The following is an 18956-nucleotide window of genomic DNA, read 5'->3' as shown; positions in this document are numbered from 1 at the left end:
GACCAAACCGTGAATGTACTAATATATATTTTTATTCTGTCCTTTTCATTTAAAGCTTTCAAAATTTTACCTTAATTTACATATTTCACGCGTTGGATGCATGTTACATTGTTTCTACGACAATCGATGCATCATAGATCTGCGGACGCGTACAGAATCGTTTGACATTTAAGAAAATGGTAACTGCATTCTATACAAAGAAGTTCCAAGATAATAGAGTAACAGGATCTCGAGTTATTTGCTTGAACAAATGCCATGACGAGCTGCATACCATGCGCATAGTACTCGGTACACGATTTTCTATAACAGAATAGACTTTATTTTTATATATTCATTCGTGCGTGTACAATAATAATTTAACGTTACAAACTGAACGAATTTTAACGAAATTTAATTATTTATTTCTTGATGGAAAAATTGGGGAAAGAAAGTTCCGTTATCTCCTTTTCGTTCCGAAATTCTGCTTTGTCTATCGCTGACTGAGGACTTCCAGTATATTGAAGCCAATGTTTCCTGCAATAAGAGTACATTGAATAAATGTTTATATTTGCACTGTTTATGTTCGCAAACTTACATTTGTTCCACTTTAGCTTTCTCTCCTTCGATGCGTCCCACGACGGTACCGTTATTTGTGTTCATGCACCAACCTTTTAAACCCAATTCTTCTCCACGTTTCTGAGTGTACTATACTAGTAATGAGACATTAAAGTCGGCCGTACGTCAAGCAGAACTCAAATGCGGCGCGAATGCGTGCGCACGTGTGTGCGCATGCGCGTGAAATTTAAATCACGATCATTTTATATTATAAGTTTCTAAATATTTCAATCATACATGACTCTCGAATTAGGTCGTAAATCATTAAGAACATCATACTTATAAAAATTTGGAAGTTTGTATTGCTATCATATGCATTATAGCTTAATCTCGTTCATATTTTTCCGAAGTCGATCCTGCACGCAGATTTCCAGCGCATGCGCGCTGCATTTGTGTTCTACGCAATGCTCCATGGGCGATCGGCTTGAGTATGTATCTTATTTATAAAGGTCCTGTAAACTAAGCTAACAATCTTCGTTTCAACGAATATAATAGTCAAATATAAGAAGGCATGTTCTAATTATATAAACTGTAGTCATCTAAATACATAACTCTATGAATTTGAAATGTTGTATATATCGGTAAATGCGCAGTAAAATTTTCGTCCAGTAGGTGTCGCTTTGGTAGCAAATATAAACTGTATACAAATATTTAATTTATATCTTTTTCTAAATTATTGATAATTTACTTTAACCATATACTTAACAATACGAAATATATAACACCCTAATAAATAAACATAAGTTAAAACTTCTGAATTACAAAAATTGACAAGGTTAGGTTAGGATGAATGATACCAAATATGCGTTGAATGTCATATATTATAATATCCATCAGTGAAATGCTGAACTTACCTTCCTAAAGAAGACACCTTTAAAAAAGAGGATTCGAAATCAGTATCCTTTTATTCCTGTCAACGCAAAATGGTTACTTACCTTGTACTCTTCCGTACACTTCGAAGTCAACTCCGATCATTTTGGAAATTGTCAGATCTTGGGATGTTCCCTCGAACAAGAATGAAAACACGAGCAAAAAACAGGAAATAAATTTAATATATTTGCTGGTTAATGTTAAATTATTCGGACGAAAAGTAGACATGCATTCGCCGCTTCGTCAAAGAGCAATTGACTAGATGTCGTTAGTGGAGACTCCGTCAGCTGTTTCAGCTGGTTAACACCGGTATCCTTGGAAACTATTCTTGATTCTCTTTAAAGCGAATTAAACTTCATTTAAACAGTGGGGTCGATACAGGGTTTGATACATCTTTCAATTAATCCCAATGAAAAGTACAATATCGTAAACGCAAATTATTCCTTTCGTATCACCTATCTAAATCTAATACATTGACCCTCGTTTAATGATAGTATAATATATGAATGTTTAATATACTTTAAAAGTAAAATCATTTCCTATGTTCGTTGAAACTAATTGATTTCGAGCAATGATTAATTGACTGTTAAATACAAATGAAACACACATAATGATTTGGTTTAATTTGAAAACCAAATTTTAATTGCACGTCTATGCTATATAATTACAGTTGTGAGATGTATACAAAACTATGTCAATAAAAAGGTATTAAATACATTCTGTTGATGTAATGTAAGCTTGCTTTGAATCATAGCAAATGAGGAGAGAATTTCCAAAGTTTTAAAAGGACAAATTTCAAAATTTTGAAATGTTCAAACTTCTAAAGTTCTTTATTTTCAAATGCCTAAGTTTCCAAATTCTCAATTCTTAGAGTTCTGAAAGTTTTAATTCCCAAATTTCTGAATTTGAAAGTTCGCAAGCGCGACAATACGAACTAAAAGGTAACGCGAGTAGTGGGGTCTCGTTCCCCTACATCGCCATTTTCCCTCCGGAAGCCTACCGTGCTTGCCCCTGTACAGATGCGTATAAGTCGTCCCCACCGAGGAGACCACGGTCAGTCTCGAGCTGCACTTAATACGTGGTGGATGTTTGCTCGTTGTTTATCTTTGGTGCGCGCGCCGACCTTGCGAAACGTAACGAGAATCTTCGAAAAAGCCGGCAATCAATCGATCGTGTTATCGCTATCATGTATCGTATACGTCATTGTACGTGTGCTCGTGCTGTTTACCTTTAAAACCGTTCGATCACGGCATCGCTTCGATTCTACATTATGGTAGACGATCACGTCGACTCGAATGTACGCCGTTTCAACGAAAACATTCGCGACGTTTAATCAACTCGACCGTTTCGATATAGTTCGAGATCGTCGATCGTTGTTGCGTCGACCCGAAATAGATATCGAACGTGCGCGAGAATCCGTGCGCCTCTGTACGGTCACGCGAAAATACGACTTGTGTGTCAGTCGATGAGGTTAGGGTGGCGTATTTACGCAACGAAAATTCGTATCTTCGGTGATACGGGTACGCGATGCGGCTCTGACAGTTCGTCTTCTATCAGCTGGTACATCGTTGATAGCGAATCGTTCGACGAAACATTGTGCGCGTTGTTTCCGAGCGACGCCGGATTCATCGTCGGCGACTTTGACAGCGCACCGTCGAGGAAAGTGAGGTTAACTGGGGAGGAGGTGTGTCGAAATTGTGCGTGTGCGTGTTGTGCACGGTGGAATAACACGGCTACAATACGATGACGGCGATGTTAGTATCCGTAGCTGAGCTGTCGAACATTTTCTTCGTGCTCGTCGTGTCGATATGCTTCTGCGGAGTCTTCTTGTTTATCATCAGGTAGTTATAAACACCTTATCGAAAAGTTTTTCCTTCGATCGCGCGTGTATTTTGATCGAGATGCACAACTCTCGTTCTTATCAAAAATTACTTCGATTCGTTCTCTTTTTTCTTTCGACATTAAGGTGAAACTTAACGGTTCGGATGCATAAAAAGACCGGATAATAAATGTCACTCGAAGACGTTGAAACAAGTAAGATAATGAATGTATACATATGCATTTTTGTCGCTTCGATTGTAAATATTTAAGCGAGATCAATTTGTGTTTGCTTTTACGTGGAGCAGTCACTTTCGGATTTTAGCAAACATCTTTCGAAAGTAGTCCACGACCGAAGTTAACGAGCATGACTTGTTGCTCATTATTTTTTCTTCATTCGAAATACGTACATTATTGGAAGGTTGTAAAACGTGCTGTAACTAATGGAGAACCGATTATGCCTAATGAGTCACGCAAGTATAAAACCGGCGAATGTCTGATATTGGCTGGTACTTGAGAAATCATTGTTACTATTGGTCCTTGAAAAATATTCTCAAACAAGACTTATGTAGAGATAGATATAGAGACTTATATATACAGGTATTTAACAGTGTGTTTTATAAAACTGAAAAATTAAGACATTAAGATATGTTAGATTATACTAAAATTAAGAAATTGAATAATTAAGAGTAGGAAAGTTAAAAAATGTCTCGATAATAGTTTTCTAGATATGAAAGAGAAAAAACGACACTATAAACGTGATTCCAAGGTAACGAACGAAATATGACTTGACTCTACTTGATGACCTTGCGAATGATTCGTTGCCGTGAATGTCGAGGAACAACTTTTTCGATACTCCGTTAAAACTGAAATATCCTTTTTTTAATACATATATCGATTTTGGTTTGTTTATGTTTTGGGATGTGCGTAGTAAGCGTCCACTATTCTCATTCAGAGATATTTTTAGCAACCTTCGCTAATAACAAAGTTATTGCGGATTTAAACTTTCTGCGCACGAAAAAGTGATGGGTTCGATAGAGGTTATATTTGTGGAGTCGAATGAGTAATTCGTTTATCGTTCGGTTTTTATTGTTATTTTTATTTTTGTGCGTTCAGTGTTGGGTCTGTTTAAATTTTTGTGGGAAAATTTGTGAGATAGTGATTTTTATATATTGTGGATTTAATGGTTATTAAATATATAATGTTTTATAGGTGATTTAATAATCCGGTTATTCGTACAAAGGTTTTTTAGTACCATACCCCTGACACACATTCACTTGCTTGTTAAATTGAAAGTTTATTGCCCATATTTAAAACGTCTCATGAAAGAATAATGAATCCCATTTTGCCTTGGAACAGATCCAAAAATAGAGGCGACGTTAACCTTGAAATTTCAGTAATTATCCTGAGGTGAAACGATTCCATATTCCATTAATCGATTTGTCGACTTTCTTGTATTTCGTCAACGCAAGCAGATGTTAGCAGATCTAACAAATTGCAAAATCAACGGAATTATGCAATCGTAAAATCGGGATAAACGATACGTTAAGTTATTTCTCTGTGCTTTGCTAATCTTTGCATAAATATCGTTGTTGACTCGTTTCTTTTTAATGCCATTATTGCCAGCACATTTGTCGTCGGTGTTTGCTGTTCAATCACTACGGTAAATTCGTAATCCCGTTAAGTGAACGCACGGAAACTGTTTCTTTAGAAAAAGTACGGCGAGGAACGAACACTCACCATTTTTCTTTTACGTATCTATAATTTATGATTAAATTAGTTTACTTTGGTCTCTATATGGGAATTCATTGAATTTTAACTTGAATTTTAAGTTGATATCTAAGGCTGTGCGGGCAAGGCGTTAGGGTGGACATTTATCTGACGTTCGAATAAGGGGATCGAATACTATATGGTACTAGGCGTGTATCAAGATTAATAAATACTTGTAAATTTTATGCAGTTGCATTAGGAAATGGTACTCTAGGGATAGGGTTTAACATTAAAATTACTAAACTAAGCGTTCAAGTTTGTTATAAGTTACACAATTTGTTGAAAATTGCAGTTTTCATCAATATGAAGAATTAGTGTACTAATTCACGTGGTGTGGTGTATTTCTTAAGTTCAGCTTTTATTTCAAATTAAGTGTCGTCTTATACCTAAGACGATGGGTTTAGTGTTAAGTGGTCGAGATCGATGAGTACTCAACCTAAACCTGTTGCAATGGAAAACATTGATGGTTACATTGACTGTAAGCATTGATGGCTACATTGACTGTAAGCATTGATGGTTACATTAACTGTAAGCATTGATAGTTACATTGACTGTAAGCATTGATGGTTACATTAACTGCACGCATTGATAGTTACATTGACTGTAAGCATTGATGGTTACATTGACTGTAAGCATTGATAGTTATATTGACTGTAAGCATTGATGGTTGCATTAACTGTTAACATTGATGGTTACGTTAATTAATAACCATTGATGGTTACATTAATTGCAAGCATTGATGGTTACATTGACTGTAAGCATTGATGGTTGCATTGACTGTAAGCATTGATAGTTACATTGACTGTAAGCATTGATGGTTGCATTAACTGTTAACATTGATGGTTACGTTAATTAATAAGCATTGATGGTTACATTAATTGCAAGTATTGATAGTTACATTGACTGTAAGCATTGATGGTTACATTGACTGTAAGCATTGATAGTTATATTGACTGTAAGCATTGATGGTTGCATTAACTGTTAACATTGATGGTTACGTTAATTAATAACCATTGATGGTTACATTAATTGCAAGCATTGATGGTTACATTGACTGTAAGCATTGATGGTTGCATTGACTGTAAGCATTGATAGTTACATTGACTGTAAGCATTGATGGTTGCATTAACTGTTAACATTGATGGTTACGTTAATTAATAAGCATTGATGGTTACATTAATTGCAAGTATTGATAGTTACATTGACTGTAAGCATTGATGGTTACATTGACTGTAAGCATTGATAGTTACATTGACTGTAAGCATTGATGGTTGCATTAACTGTTAACATTGATGGTTACGTTAATTAATAACCATTGATGGTTACATTAATTGCAAGCATTGATGGTTACATTGACTGTAAGCATTGATGGTTGCATTGACTGTAAGCATTGATAGTTACATTGACTGTAAGCATTGATGGTTGCATTAACTGTTAACATTGATGGTTACGTTAATTAATAAGCATTGATGGTTACATTAATTGCAAGTATTGATAGTTACATTGACTGTAAGCATTGATGGTTACATTGACTGTAAGCATTGATAGTTACATTGACTGTAAGCATTGATGGTTGCATTAACTGTTAACATTGATGGTTACATTAATTAATAAGCATTGATGGTTACATTAATTGCAAGCATTGATGGTTACATTGACTGTAAGCATTGATGGTTGCATTAACTGTAAGTATTGATAGTTACATTGACTGTAAGCATTGATGGTTGCATTAACTGTTAACATTGATGGTTACATTAATTAATAAGCATTGATGGTTACATTAATTGCAAGCATTGATGGTTACATTGACTGTAAGCATTGATGGTTGCATTAACTGTAAGCATTGATAGTTACATTGACTGTAAGCATTGATAGTTACATTAACTGTAAGCATTGATGGTTACATTAATTATAAGCATTGATAGTTACATTAACTGTAAGCATTGATGGTTACATTAACCTGAAGTATTGAAGGTTACATTAACTGTAAGCATTGATAGTTACATTAATTATAAGCATTGATGATTACATTAATTATAAGCATTGAAGCTTGCATTAATTGTAATCATTGATGGTTACATTAATTATAAACATTGAATCTTACATTAAGAACTTACTCTTGAACAAAGTCTTTGAATAAATCCTCACAAATTAAATCAACTAATGATACAATATAAATAACTAAAAAATTGCCCAATAAATCCAAATTGTCTCTCCATAACGCAAATAGAAATTCGAATGACTCAGACTGTAAAAATCTATCTCGTTAAATCACAGCCTTCGGCATAGAATGTCAGATTGCGATCAGGGAAAGAACAATACACGAATTTCGCTGGTGCTCCATTGTTCGTCAGCTAACGGACAGCTAATCATTTTGTATCTCGAATATTAATGAAACTTTTACGCAGTCGTGTTTTTGAAGCTTCGAAATTTGATGTAGATACATTTCGTGCTACTTTTCGGTTATCAAATACAGACTCTTTATTTCGACATCGTTTGATATGCAACCCGAGTCCTGAGCAAGGTGATTGTTAATTAGGTTTCGGTCATTAACCTCTGACATCTATCGAAAGATAGAGACTATTCATTCATCATTTCTAAGAATGATTCTCTTTTATGAATGATTCAAATGAAGTTGATGAAATTGAGATCTGTTAAATCTTTGAGAGACTTTGTTAAGTTATTAACTACTTCATTTTTGTTTGGATTTTATCGTATGGTTCGTAGATTTTATAAAAATTAATTTTACAAAAAATTATGTGGCAAATAGTTTAACAATGAACCTATGTATAATGTGTACTTAATTTGAGATGAAAAATGAAGTCACAAAGTAAATAAACAAAAGACAGAACATAAATTAGTACACTCATTAATTATTTAGCTTGATGAAGATCAATGTAGATATCAGGAGAATCACTTCTAACGTTAAAAATCTAAAAATCATTTGATACAAAGCTAACTCAAAGCTGACAGAATGAACATAGATCCCCGAATTCCTAAAATCGCTAGATCCCCAAATCCTCACGTCCCCGAAACACCACGTCTCCGAATCCCTAGATCCCCAAATCCCCACGTCCCCGAATCGCCACGTCCCCGAATCTCCACGCTCCCGAATTTCCACGTCCCCAAATCCCTAGATCTCCGAATTCCCACGTCCCCGAATCCCCGCGTCCCTGCGTCCTTACGTCCCTAAATCTCCACGCCCCCGAATTCCCACGTCCCCGAATCCCCGCGTCCCTGAGTCCTCACGTCCCCAAATCCCTAGATCCCCAAATCTCCACGTTCCCGAATCCCCACGTCCCCGAGTCCCCACGTCCCCGAATCCCCACGTCACCGAATCCCCACGTCCCCGAATCCCCACGTCCCCGAATCCCCATGTCCCCGAGTCCCCACGTTCCCGAATTCCTAGATCCCCAAATCCCCACGTCCCCGAATCCCCACGTCCCCAAGTCCCCACGTCCCCGAATCCCCATGTCCCCGAGTCCCCACGTTCCCGAATTCCTAGATCCCCAAATCCCCACGTCCCCGAATTCCTACGTCCCCGAATCCCCACGTCCCCGAATTCCTAGATCCCCAAATCCCCACGTTCCCGAATTCCTAGATCCCCAAATCCCCACGTCCCCGAATTCCTACGTCCCCGAGTTCCCACGTCCCCGAATCCCCATGTCCCCGAGTCTCCACGTCCCCGAATCCCCACATCCCCAAATCCCCACGTCCCCGAATCCTCGCGTCCCCGAATTGTTCACTGCGTCCATGGAAAAGTTCCGACCATCGTACGAGCACTTTTATTCTCGTTCCGCGAAGCGCTCGTCTTATCCATTTCGTGAAAACTAGCAGCTGACCCAATAGAACACGGTGATTTCTGTGTCAATAAACTGTTAACACACTTAGGGGGAAACGTGCGATTCGCTTGTTTGAAAAGAGAAAGCCGTGGACCGAAATTGAAACGTCTGGACGAGTCTAGAAGTTCTTGGTCGTTCGGGAGTCAAAATGTTTGATCAGGTCTTACATATTATAAACAGCAGAAAACGCTTCTGTTCTTGAACATCTTTAAGCGATATTATTCTTCTCCTTTCTCTGATCGTACGAGTACTCGTTACGTAATCGTCGCTTAGAGCTAACTAACGAGGCTTTTGATCGTAACCTCGCGGGAAGAAAAGACCGTGCATAAATTCTGAACCCGTTAGGTTCTGTGCCGATTAAAAACGATATACTGTTATTTCCTGGGACTAATTGTCCCGAATTGCTTTCGAGAGGTTATGTATAGTTATGTACGTAGTAGGCTGTTTTCTGAGATGAAGGATGGAGGATCTTGCGTTTGGGAGACGTTTATACTGTGCAGTAACTGGTGCTAGGAGTTTTGTCAGTAGGCAGTCATTTTGCGTTTCTCACTTTAGCTGTGTTAGGACGGAAGATGTGGCATGTTATTGGATGGAAGAGGCTGGTAAGAAAAGACATTTTCTTCCCATAAATCTGAAATCATTACATTCCCAAAATGGTAGATCATAAGTAGCTAAATCTTGAAATAATAACATCGTAAGTCTATACATCCTTAAATCCGTACATACACAAGTTCATACATATTCAAGATCTTGTATCTCTAAACTTCTAGACCCACAAATAGTTAAATTCTCAAGTCTTTATATCTCCATACTTGTAGGCCCACAGATAGCTGAATTTCCAAATTCCTACATCCTAAATCTATATATTCCCAGGTACATACATTCCCAAACTCTTACATCCACAAGCTCCTACATCCCCAAACTCCCACATCTCCAAATACCTACATCCCCAAATCCCTACGTCTCCAAATTCCCACATCTCCAAATACCTACGTCCCCAAATTCCCACGTTCCCAAATTCCTACGCTCCCGAATCCCCACGTCTCCGAATCCCCACTTCCCCGAGTTTCCACATCCCCGAGTTTCCACGCCCCCGAATCCCCACGACCCTGAATCCCCACGTCCCCGAATCCCTAGATTCCCAAATCCCCACGTCCCCGAATCCCCACATCCCCGAATCCCCACGTCCCCGAATCCCCACGTCCCCGAGTCTCCACGCTCCCGAATCCCCACGTCCCCAAATCCCTAGATCTCCAAATCCCCACGTCCCCGAATTCCCACGTCCCCGAATTCCCACGTCCCCGAATTCCCACGTCCCCGAATCCCCACGTCCCCGAATTCCCACGTCCCCGAATTCCCACGTCCCCGAATCCCCACGTCCCCAAATCCCCACGTCCCCAAATCCCTAGATCTCCAAATCCCCACGCCCCCGAATCCCCACGTCCCCGAATCCCCACGTCCCCGAATCCCCACGTCCCCGAATCCCCACGTCCCCGAATCCCCACGTCCCCAAATCCCTAGATCTCCAAATCCCCACGCCCCCGAATCCCCACGTCCCCGAGTCTCCACGCTCCCGAATCCCCACGTCCCCAAATCCCCACGTCCCCGAATTCCCACGTCCCCAAATCCCCACGTCCCCAAATCCCCACGTCCCCAAATCCCTACATCTCCAAATCTCTAAACCCCCAAATATCTAAATTTCCAAATTACCAAACCCCTAATTCCCAAAATCCCAAAATCTCCAAATACTCCTACCCCAAAACCTCCAGCATCATTTCCCATAATTTACGTATAAGTCACCTTCACTCCTTCGCAATTCATCAAGCATCAATATCGTCGCTTATTAAAACCATCTTATATTACTCGTAATTTCAATTCCTCCGCAAACACTGAATTCCCAATAGAACACTCTACGTTTAAAATGCTGCTCATTTGTACTTTGATTATCAATTACAATTCCGCAACGTGGATGACTAATGACCCACCGACAATGCGTACGTTAATTAATCTCGAATATGCCTGTATACGTACCGAGAGGCTATTATTAATCGCTATAAATTAGATATTATTCGAGCTGTATCAGTTCCATCGAGGATGTTGAGTGACACTCGTACAAATTAATCGGAATAATTTCTCGATCGCCGATAGATGGTAATCGACCAGACAGTACTTGACACGGTTCGATTAAATGAAAAACTACAATTCTTTTTATGCAGGAACATGATCGTGCTTCGTATTCACGGCGACGAACTGATGTTCGGAGGGAGTGGAAGCGTAATGACACATTCGCCGCGCATACCTCAGATGGAGATGATGAAGGTCCACATTCCCTTCACCTTCAAGCTTCACGAAAGTTTCAAGAGCACTTATACCGGTGAGTCTTGATCAAACACCCTGTTTCTTCTCTGTACTTTAACGGACTTAGAGAATTAACTTCGCTTTCGTTATGACATTAATTAATTCGTTCGTAAAGGCAGGAAATATGGAGGATTAACATAATTTTCATAATATTTTCTTGTGTTTATTAGCTATAGATTCAAGCATTTAGTACGTGCATTTTCGACTGAGTTAAAGGAACTTTGTGATACAAAAGATAGATACATGTGAAGATTTAAATGTCGTTTACGTGGAGGACGTAAAGGCAAGAAATTATGGAGGATTAACTATTATATTTTATCAGATATTTTCATAATATTTTCTCGTATTTATTAATCATTGATTCAAGCATTTAGTACGTGCATTTTCGACTGGGTTAAAGGAACAAATTTGTGATACAAAAGATAGATACATGTGAAGATTTAAACGTCGTTTATGTGGAGGACGTAAAGGCAGGAAATTGTGGAGGATTAACTACTATATCTTATCAGATATTTTCATAATATTTTCTTGTGTTTATTAGCTATAGATTCAAGCATTTAGTACGTGCATTTTCGACTGGGTTAAAGGAACAAATTCGTGATACAAAAGATAGATACATGTGAAGATTTAAATGTCGTTTATGTGGAGGACGTAAGGGCAGGAAATTATGGAGGATTAACTACTATATCTTATCAGATATTTTCACAATATTTTCTCGTATTTATTAATCATTGATTCAAGCAGTTAACACGAGCATTTTCGACTGGGTTAAAGGAACAAATTCGTGATATAAAAGATAGATACATGTGAAGATTTGAATGGAGGACGTAAAGGCTTATAAATTAACCTGCTGTACAATTTATTTGTTAGGTCCACCAGAACTATTCATTACAATATTAAAACAAATAACTGCAGTCTGAATGTTATCTTGTATTCTGCGATTCTTGCAAACTATAATTGGAAAACTTCAAATTGAAACATACTCAAAATTCGAATGAAGTTCACATTTGTCTTATGAGTGCGTTAGACTCGTCAGAGTAAGACAAGTTAAAAATGATATTGAAAAATGAAACATTATAACCTTAGAAGATCGACAGCTAAAAATGAACACACGAAAAGTAATTTTCAATTGTTAACACGTTTGGAAAACGAATAACCCGCGTCTTTGTTCACCAAACAAAAGTTGAGAGAAAACACGAGTTGCAAGGCACATTTACTAATTACAAAAGCGTAGAATTTTTCAAGCGACATTAACTTGTCCAAGAATAGCAAGCACTCTGACTTTCGCAAGCTTGTCGATGGGTTAATTAGCTTAAAAGAGCAGAGGTTCGACTAGGCTCCGAAAGTAGGTTAGCGCGTAAAGAAAGAGGAGAAAAAAAGATGACGTCTCCGTTCTTTCTCGTCGGTTGTTACTTTGTTCGTAATTGGTATGCAGGTGCTAAGACAGCCGAAGTTACGAAACGTTACCTTGACCGCTTGGCCAGGTCATTCCGAGCCATTTAACCGGCGAATAATTGATACCAGACGTATCTATCTCGTAAATTTCCTTGTCTATGATTTTCCCACGTCGTTTCGAATATATCTCTCGCCATTAATTTGCTAATTAGATATTTATCTTCGTGTTTGCTCAAAAAGTCTTTAACATAAAGCTTTTATAAAAAGTCTTTCACAAAAGTCTTTAACATAAAGCTTTAGTAAAAAGTATTTAACAAAAGTCTTTAACATAAAGCTTTAATAAAAAATATTTAACAAAAGTCTTTAACATAAGGCTTTAATAAATGTCTTTAACAAAAATCTTTAACATAAAGTTTTAGTAAAAAATATTTAACAAAAGTCTTTAACATAAAGCTTTAATAAAAAGTTTTTTTTAACAAAAGTCTTTAACATAAGGCTTTAATAAAAAGTCTTTAACATAAAGCTTTAATAAAAAGTTTTTTTTTTAACAAAAGTCTTTAACATAAGGCTTTGATAAAAAGTCTTTAACATAAAGCTTTAATAAAAAGTCTTTAACAAAAGTCTTTAACATAAAGCTTTAACAACAAGTTTTTTTTAACAAAAGTCTTTAACAAATGTCTTTAGCATAAAGCTTTAATGAAAAGTCTTTAACAAAAGTCTTTAGCATGAGGCTTTAATAAAAAGTTTTTAGCATAAGGCTTTGATAAAAAGTTTTTAGCATAAGGCTTTGATAAAAAGTTTTTAGCATAAGGCTTTGATAAAAAGTCTTTAGCAAAAGGTTTTAATAAAAAGTCTTTAACATAAGGCTTTCCCGAAGGTTTTTTTGAGGAACGTATCCACACTTCGCAATTTTGGGAAGAGTATAAGCTTGCCTGGAGAAGATTAAGTGTCCTTCAAACCTAGTCAAACACTTTGAGAGGCTCCTTAATTTATACGAGATTTATAATTGGTCAGTCGTTAGAAATTACGTGTTTGTAGCTTTTATGCATGGAACTATTATACGTTACGATTTCGTAACTTCGTAGGATAGGTAAAGCGTGTGAACGATAGCGTGTGGTTTTACCTTGACCTACGAATCGATATGTTATGTTTCAGCAAACGTAAATTAGGAAATGGAAGACGGGTAATTGAGAATCGGGAAATTGGGAATTTGTAGGGAAATGAAACTGCAATTTCAACGTTATCTAAATTATGAGTAACAAAATTTGAAAATTAGAAAATTACTAATTAGAGAAATTAGAAATACGGTACTTATATATGAAAGCATGAACGTGCGGATATATTGCGAAATTAATAAATTGAAAGCAAATAGAGATGAACAAATAGGAAATTAGGAATTAGTCGGGAAACGAAACTGGAATTTCAACAGCGCCTAAAATGTGAATATCAAAATCTGGAAATTAGAAAATTGCTAATTGGAGAAATTAGAGATACAGTACTGATATATGAAAGGACGGAACTGTAGATATATTGCAAAATTAATAAATTGAAAGGAAATAGAGATGAATAAATAAGAAACTGGGAATTAGTCGAGAGATGAACCCAGAATTTTAGCATCACCCAAAATACAAAAATAAAAATCTGGAAATTAGAAAACTGCTAATTGGACAAACTAGAAAAACAGTATTGATATATGAAAGGACGAAACCGCGGATATATTGCAAAATTAATAAATTGAAGGGAAATAAAAATTAATAAATAAGAAATTGAGAATTAGTCCAGAAATGAACCCAGAATTTCAGCATCACCCAAAATATAAAAATCGAAATCTGGAAATTAGAAAATTGCTAATTAGAGAAATTAGAGATACAGTACTGATATATGAAAGGACGAAACTGTAGATATATTGCAAACTTAATAAATTGAAAGGAAATAGAGATGAATAAATAAGAAACTGGGAATTAGTCAACAAATGAACCCAGAATTTTAGCATCACCCAAAATACAAAAATAAAAATCTGGAAATTAGAAAATTGCAAATTAGAGAAATTAGAGACACTGCAATGATATACGAAAGCACGAAACCGCGGATATATTGCAAAATTAATAAATTGAAAGGAAATAAAAATTAATAAATAAGAAACTGGAAATTAATCCAGAAATGAACCCAGAATTTCCACACCACCCAAAATACAAAAATGAAAATCAGAAAATTGCAAATTGAAGAAATTAGAAACACAGTAATATACGAAAGTAAGTATCAATTGCGAAATTAGTAAATTGAAAGCAAATAGCAATCGTTGATCCCTCAGAATGATCAATAAGATGTGCGACACGGCGTGCATAGTAAACAGGAATCTTTTCCCGGATGCTTTGAATGAACCGTAGTTGCGGAATAGTATCGGTTTAGCATCGGTGTCGTCGCTAGATTAATGAACGGGTTTTCAAGAACCTTCTTCTTCCATTTGTTCGCGTAAACAGCGAACGATGTTTTTCCTTGGTTAATTCCGAGAATCGACGCCGCGTTGATTTCTTTGGTAGAACGACATAAAAATATTTAGCTGACACGGATAAAACGCGTTCTTCGGCGGCAAGGGCAGCGCGTGTTTTCGAATTCTAGCCTCGTGAGCAAAGCTGACCATGTAAAAGCTGTCGAGGGTCGATACCGGAGAAGGTTCAGTTCATCGAGGACAACGCTTACTGGAATATACGAGTGTTACGTAACTCGCGTCACAATAGACGGAACAATTTCCCGTCCTGCAAATTCGGTTAAATCGTTTCTCGAACGCCGGTGATTGACGCAGTGAAATAAATAATAAAATTGTAATTATGGAGGATGTGGTTAATACACCTCTCTCTTAATTTACGAAAGATATATTTTCTTTGAAAAATCGTGTGGAGGGAAAATATTTATGACTTCGTTTTTGTATAATATTTAATACTAAACCTACCGGCATATAATGTGCACTTAACTTGAAATTAAAAATGAAGTTAAAAAATAAATAATCAAATGAAACATAAATTAGCGCACACATTTATTCTTTATTTTAATGAAAATCAATGTTGATTTGAAGGAATGTATTTTAACAAAATGTGTACTCTATAATAAGGAACTTGTGGAGCGGTCATTTGACCGGTTTGGTAGTTTTTTTCTTACTGAATATATAAAGTGTCTCATAACTGTAAATCCTTGAAATAGAAGGTAGCTGACGTAATTCTGAATAAAACTTCCCTTTACAAGAAAAAGATTCGAAGCTCCGTTTTTGAATTATTAAGGAAAAACACGGACCAATCAGAGCGCGAGGATTACGCGCGCTCAGCCGCTGGATTCAAAACTGTCGCCTGCGGGCGCGCGTAATCCTCGCGTTCTGATTGATCCATGCTTTTCCTTAATAATTCCTTAACATTTTTCTTACATTTTAACTACATTGTATTTTACATATCACATCTGCATAAGTTTTCTACCAACTGCATTAAACACGTTCAATTATTTTAAATCAAGTTTCATTTTAATGAAAAGTTTTTACTTTTAGTCAAAGTTTTTTAAGTCCGTTTACAATTCGTGTAAAAGCGAAATCGTGTAAAGTGACGTGTAAATGTTTCACTATCCGTAAACTGTTTTGGAATGCAATCGAAAGATCTCTCTAATTATCAACTTGAGAACTTTCAAGGAATACTCCATAGTTTTTACAAATAGAAATTGTTCCGAGTAACTGTTATGCTCTAGTTATCGACGATTATGAAACTAATTGAATTTAATTGAGCTGTGCGAGGTGTAATTCCTTTTGTGGAAGATTTTACGGTGAGAACAGAAGACAGTATTTGTATAACCTATATTTTACAGTGGATATTAATTTTAATATCTAACAAATTTAAACGCTAATTTGAAATTGATCGAGAACTTGAAGGTTGAGAATTTGAAGTGGTCGAGACACCTCCTTCTACCCTTTTAAATACATTTTTCAAATTTCCACATCAGAATGATCGATCGAATAAAAAATTCACAGTAACGACATTGTAGTCCAGGATGGATTACTATATTAATTTTCTAGAAATAATAAAATTTTAACACTAAACGTTACATACATGGGGGTAATTGTTCCGTGACATCCATACACAAAAACAGCAGCAGCAAATGGAAAATATTAGTAGAATGAATTGATAGATGATAAAGTACCTCTGTCATGCTTTATGTACACAGTAACTCTTCAATATAGAAGACTATGCTTGCAAATTACTCACCGTGTTTTGTTCCTATTTGTTAAATCAAATACCACTCACATCGTTATAATATCGTTGATAAACAACGTGAGTTGTCACTTGCGATGTGACTCACTCGTGGACACGCGATACAGAACACGTTGAAGAATGTCGTCACTCGGGTGATATGATCGCAGAAATCATTGGAAATTTCTGGGAAATGACGGTGAAACATTAAGTGAGGTATGAGGAGTTCTGCGATTGGTAGGGTGGGGAATTGAGAAATTTGGGGAATTAGGAGATGGAAAAGGAGGAGAGGAAATTAGTGGGTTAGGAGATAGAGGGATTGGGGAATTAGAAAGTTGGGAAATTAGGAGGGTGGGAAATTAGAAGAGTGGGAAATTAGGAGGGTGGGAAATTAGGAGGTTGGGAAATTAGGAGGGTGGGAAATTAAGAGGGTGGGAAATTAGAAGAGTGGGAAATTAGAAGGTTGGGAAATTAGAAGAGTGGGAAATTAGAAGGTTGGGAAATTAGAAGAGTGGGAAATTAGAAGGGTGGGAAATTAGAAGAGTGGGAAATTAGGAGGGTGGGAAATTAGAAGAGTGGGAAATTAGAAGAGTGGGAAATTGGAAGGGTGGGAAATTAGAAGAGTGGGAAATTAGAAGCTTGGGAAATTAGAAGCTTGGGAAATTAGAAGAGTGGGAAATTAGAAGCTTGGGAAATTAGAAGCTTGGGAAATTAGAAGAGTGGGAAATTAGAAGCTTGGGAAATTAGAAGAGTGAGAAATTAGAAGCTTGGGAAATTAGAAGCTTGGGAAATTAGAAGAGTGGGAAATTAGAAGCTTGGGAAATTAGAAGCTTGGGAAATTAGAAGCTTGGGAAATTAGAAGATTGGGAAATTAGAAGCTTGGAATATTAAAAGCTTGTTAAATTTCAAAGATGGGAACTTAGGAAATTAATCGACTAAGAAATTAAAAAACAGGAAAATTCCAAGATTAAAAACAGAATAAATTGCAAAATTACTAAAAAGATTAATACGTTCACATTCGATCTCGAACATCGAGAGACAAAGAGAAGAATCAAAAGCTCCTTGGCATTTTAACTGTGCAAATATCACGTCGAGTATACAGGGACATACTGCATACCAGTTAAAAGAACTCTCGCAGCAATTGTGCAACGCGTAATCGCGATTGGATCGAGAGAGAGAGAAGAGCTTGTGGTCCAAGTTATGAAAGGTGAGCCAATGATGTAACTCGTTGTAAGTCGATTGCAAGATTCCATCGATGGTAGAAAGAAGTGATCGTTACCAACGATACGAAATCTCTGGCCACATTTTGATTCGCGCCGTTTCACGGTGACCGCGTGAAAAACGACGGAGTTGCTAAACAAACCTACATCTTGTACCTCTCTATTGCGACAAAATTACGGTGTTACATCAACCATTTACGTTTATTGCCATTTTCCTAAACGATTAGATCTATTCTACCTTCTTGAAAGGATGGTGGAACTTACTTGAAATTTAAATTTAGTACACTAATTTATCTAGCATCTAACAGTAATAAGATTTTCATAAGAATTATTTGAATAATCTTCATAAATTTATTTAATTTTGTAAGATCCTTTGTTCCAACGTCAATCGGATTATTCATATTTCACTTGAACTGCACAAAATTTTCTGATTAGTCAGAAACCAGTTCTCCATCCGCACGATTGGTTTTGCATTATTGTTTTTTCAACAGCGTGTGTCATCCGTTTTCATGTGAACGAGATAAAAATATAGAGTCAGGTCCTCAAGTTCCTACACTGGTAAGTCTTCAGATTTCCACGTCTCAAGACACCCGAATACCTTCTCTGCTAAATTACCTAGGTTTCTATATCTCCAGATCCCTAAATACCGTGGTCACTAAATTCTTAGATTGTCGTATTCTCTGCTGACCAAACTCCTAAACTGTCAAATTCGTAGATATCAACATTTCTAGACCCTCGGATTTCTATGTCTCCAAATCAGTGCATCCCCAAATCTCTGCAAGCCCAATTTCCTACACTCCCAAATTCCAAGGTCCCTGAATCCCCACGTTCCCGAATTCCTAGATTCCCAAATCCCCACATCC

The 18956-nt window shown here is 36.9% G+C and overlaps 2 protein-coding genes across 3 annotated transcripts in view; one reads left to right on the top strand and one right to left on the bottom strand.

The window, feature by feature from the left end:
- Positions 1-10: 10 nt before the first annotated feature.
- Positions 11-1752, bottom strand: LOC100875128 (acylphosphatase-1). The gene is made up of 5 exons (XM_012293584.2): positions 1530-1752; positions 1449-1465; positions 575-684; positions 371-513; positions 11-300 (listed from the first exon to the last, which is right to left on the bottom strand). The coding sequence occupies exons 1-4, from the start codon at positions 1690-1692 to the stop codon at positions 399-401; spliced, it is 405 nt and encodes a 134-aa protein (XP_012148974.2). The 5' UTR covers positions 1693-1752; the 3' UTR covers positions 11-300; positions 371-398.
- Positions 780-18956, top strand: part of LOC100874904 (cell growth regulator with RING finger domain protein 1) — a 32976-nt gene continuing 14799 nt past the window's right edge. The window contains exons 1-2 of one of the 2 annotated variants that reach the window (XM_076529117.1): positions 780-1022; positions 11111-11268. In XM_076529117.1, the coding sequence (XP_076385232.1) occupies positions 907-1022; positions 11111-11268 (274 nt within the window). In that variant the 5' untranslated portion in view covers positions 780-906. Of the gene's footprint in view, positions 1023-2492; positions 3306-11110; positions 11269-18956 lie in introns of those variants that run through there. The other variant, XM_003706770.3, reaches the window with a different exon arrangement.

The sequence above is a fragment of the Megachile rotundata genome, chromosome 2 (assembly GCF_050947335.1).
Source record: "Megachile rotundata isolate GNS110a chromosome 2, iyMegRotu1, whole genome shotgun sequence".
Classification (NCBI taxonomy): Eukaryota; Metazoa; Arthropoda; class Insecta; order Hymenoptera; family Megachilidae; genus Megachile; species Megachile rotundata.
This window is presented reverse-complemented; position numbering and strand designations above follow the sequence as displayed.

Excerpts from the sequence above, each read along its gene's own strand:
- LOC100875128 (XM_012293584.2), bottom strand. The coding sequence starts at position 1,692 with ATGTCTACTTTTCGTCCGAATAATTTAACATTAACCAGCAAATATATT. Across the intron at positions 514-574 it reads AAAGCTAAAGTGGAACAAAT|GAAACATTGGCTTCAATATA; the intron begins GTAAGTTTGCGA and ends CTCTTATTGCAG.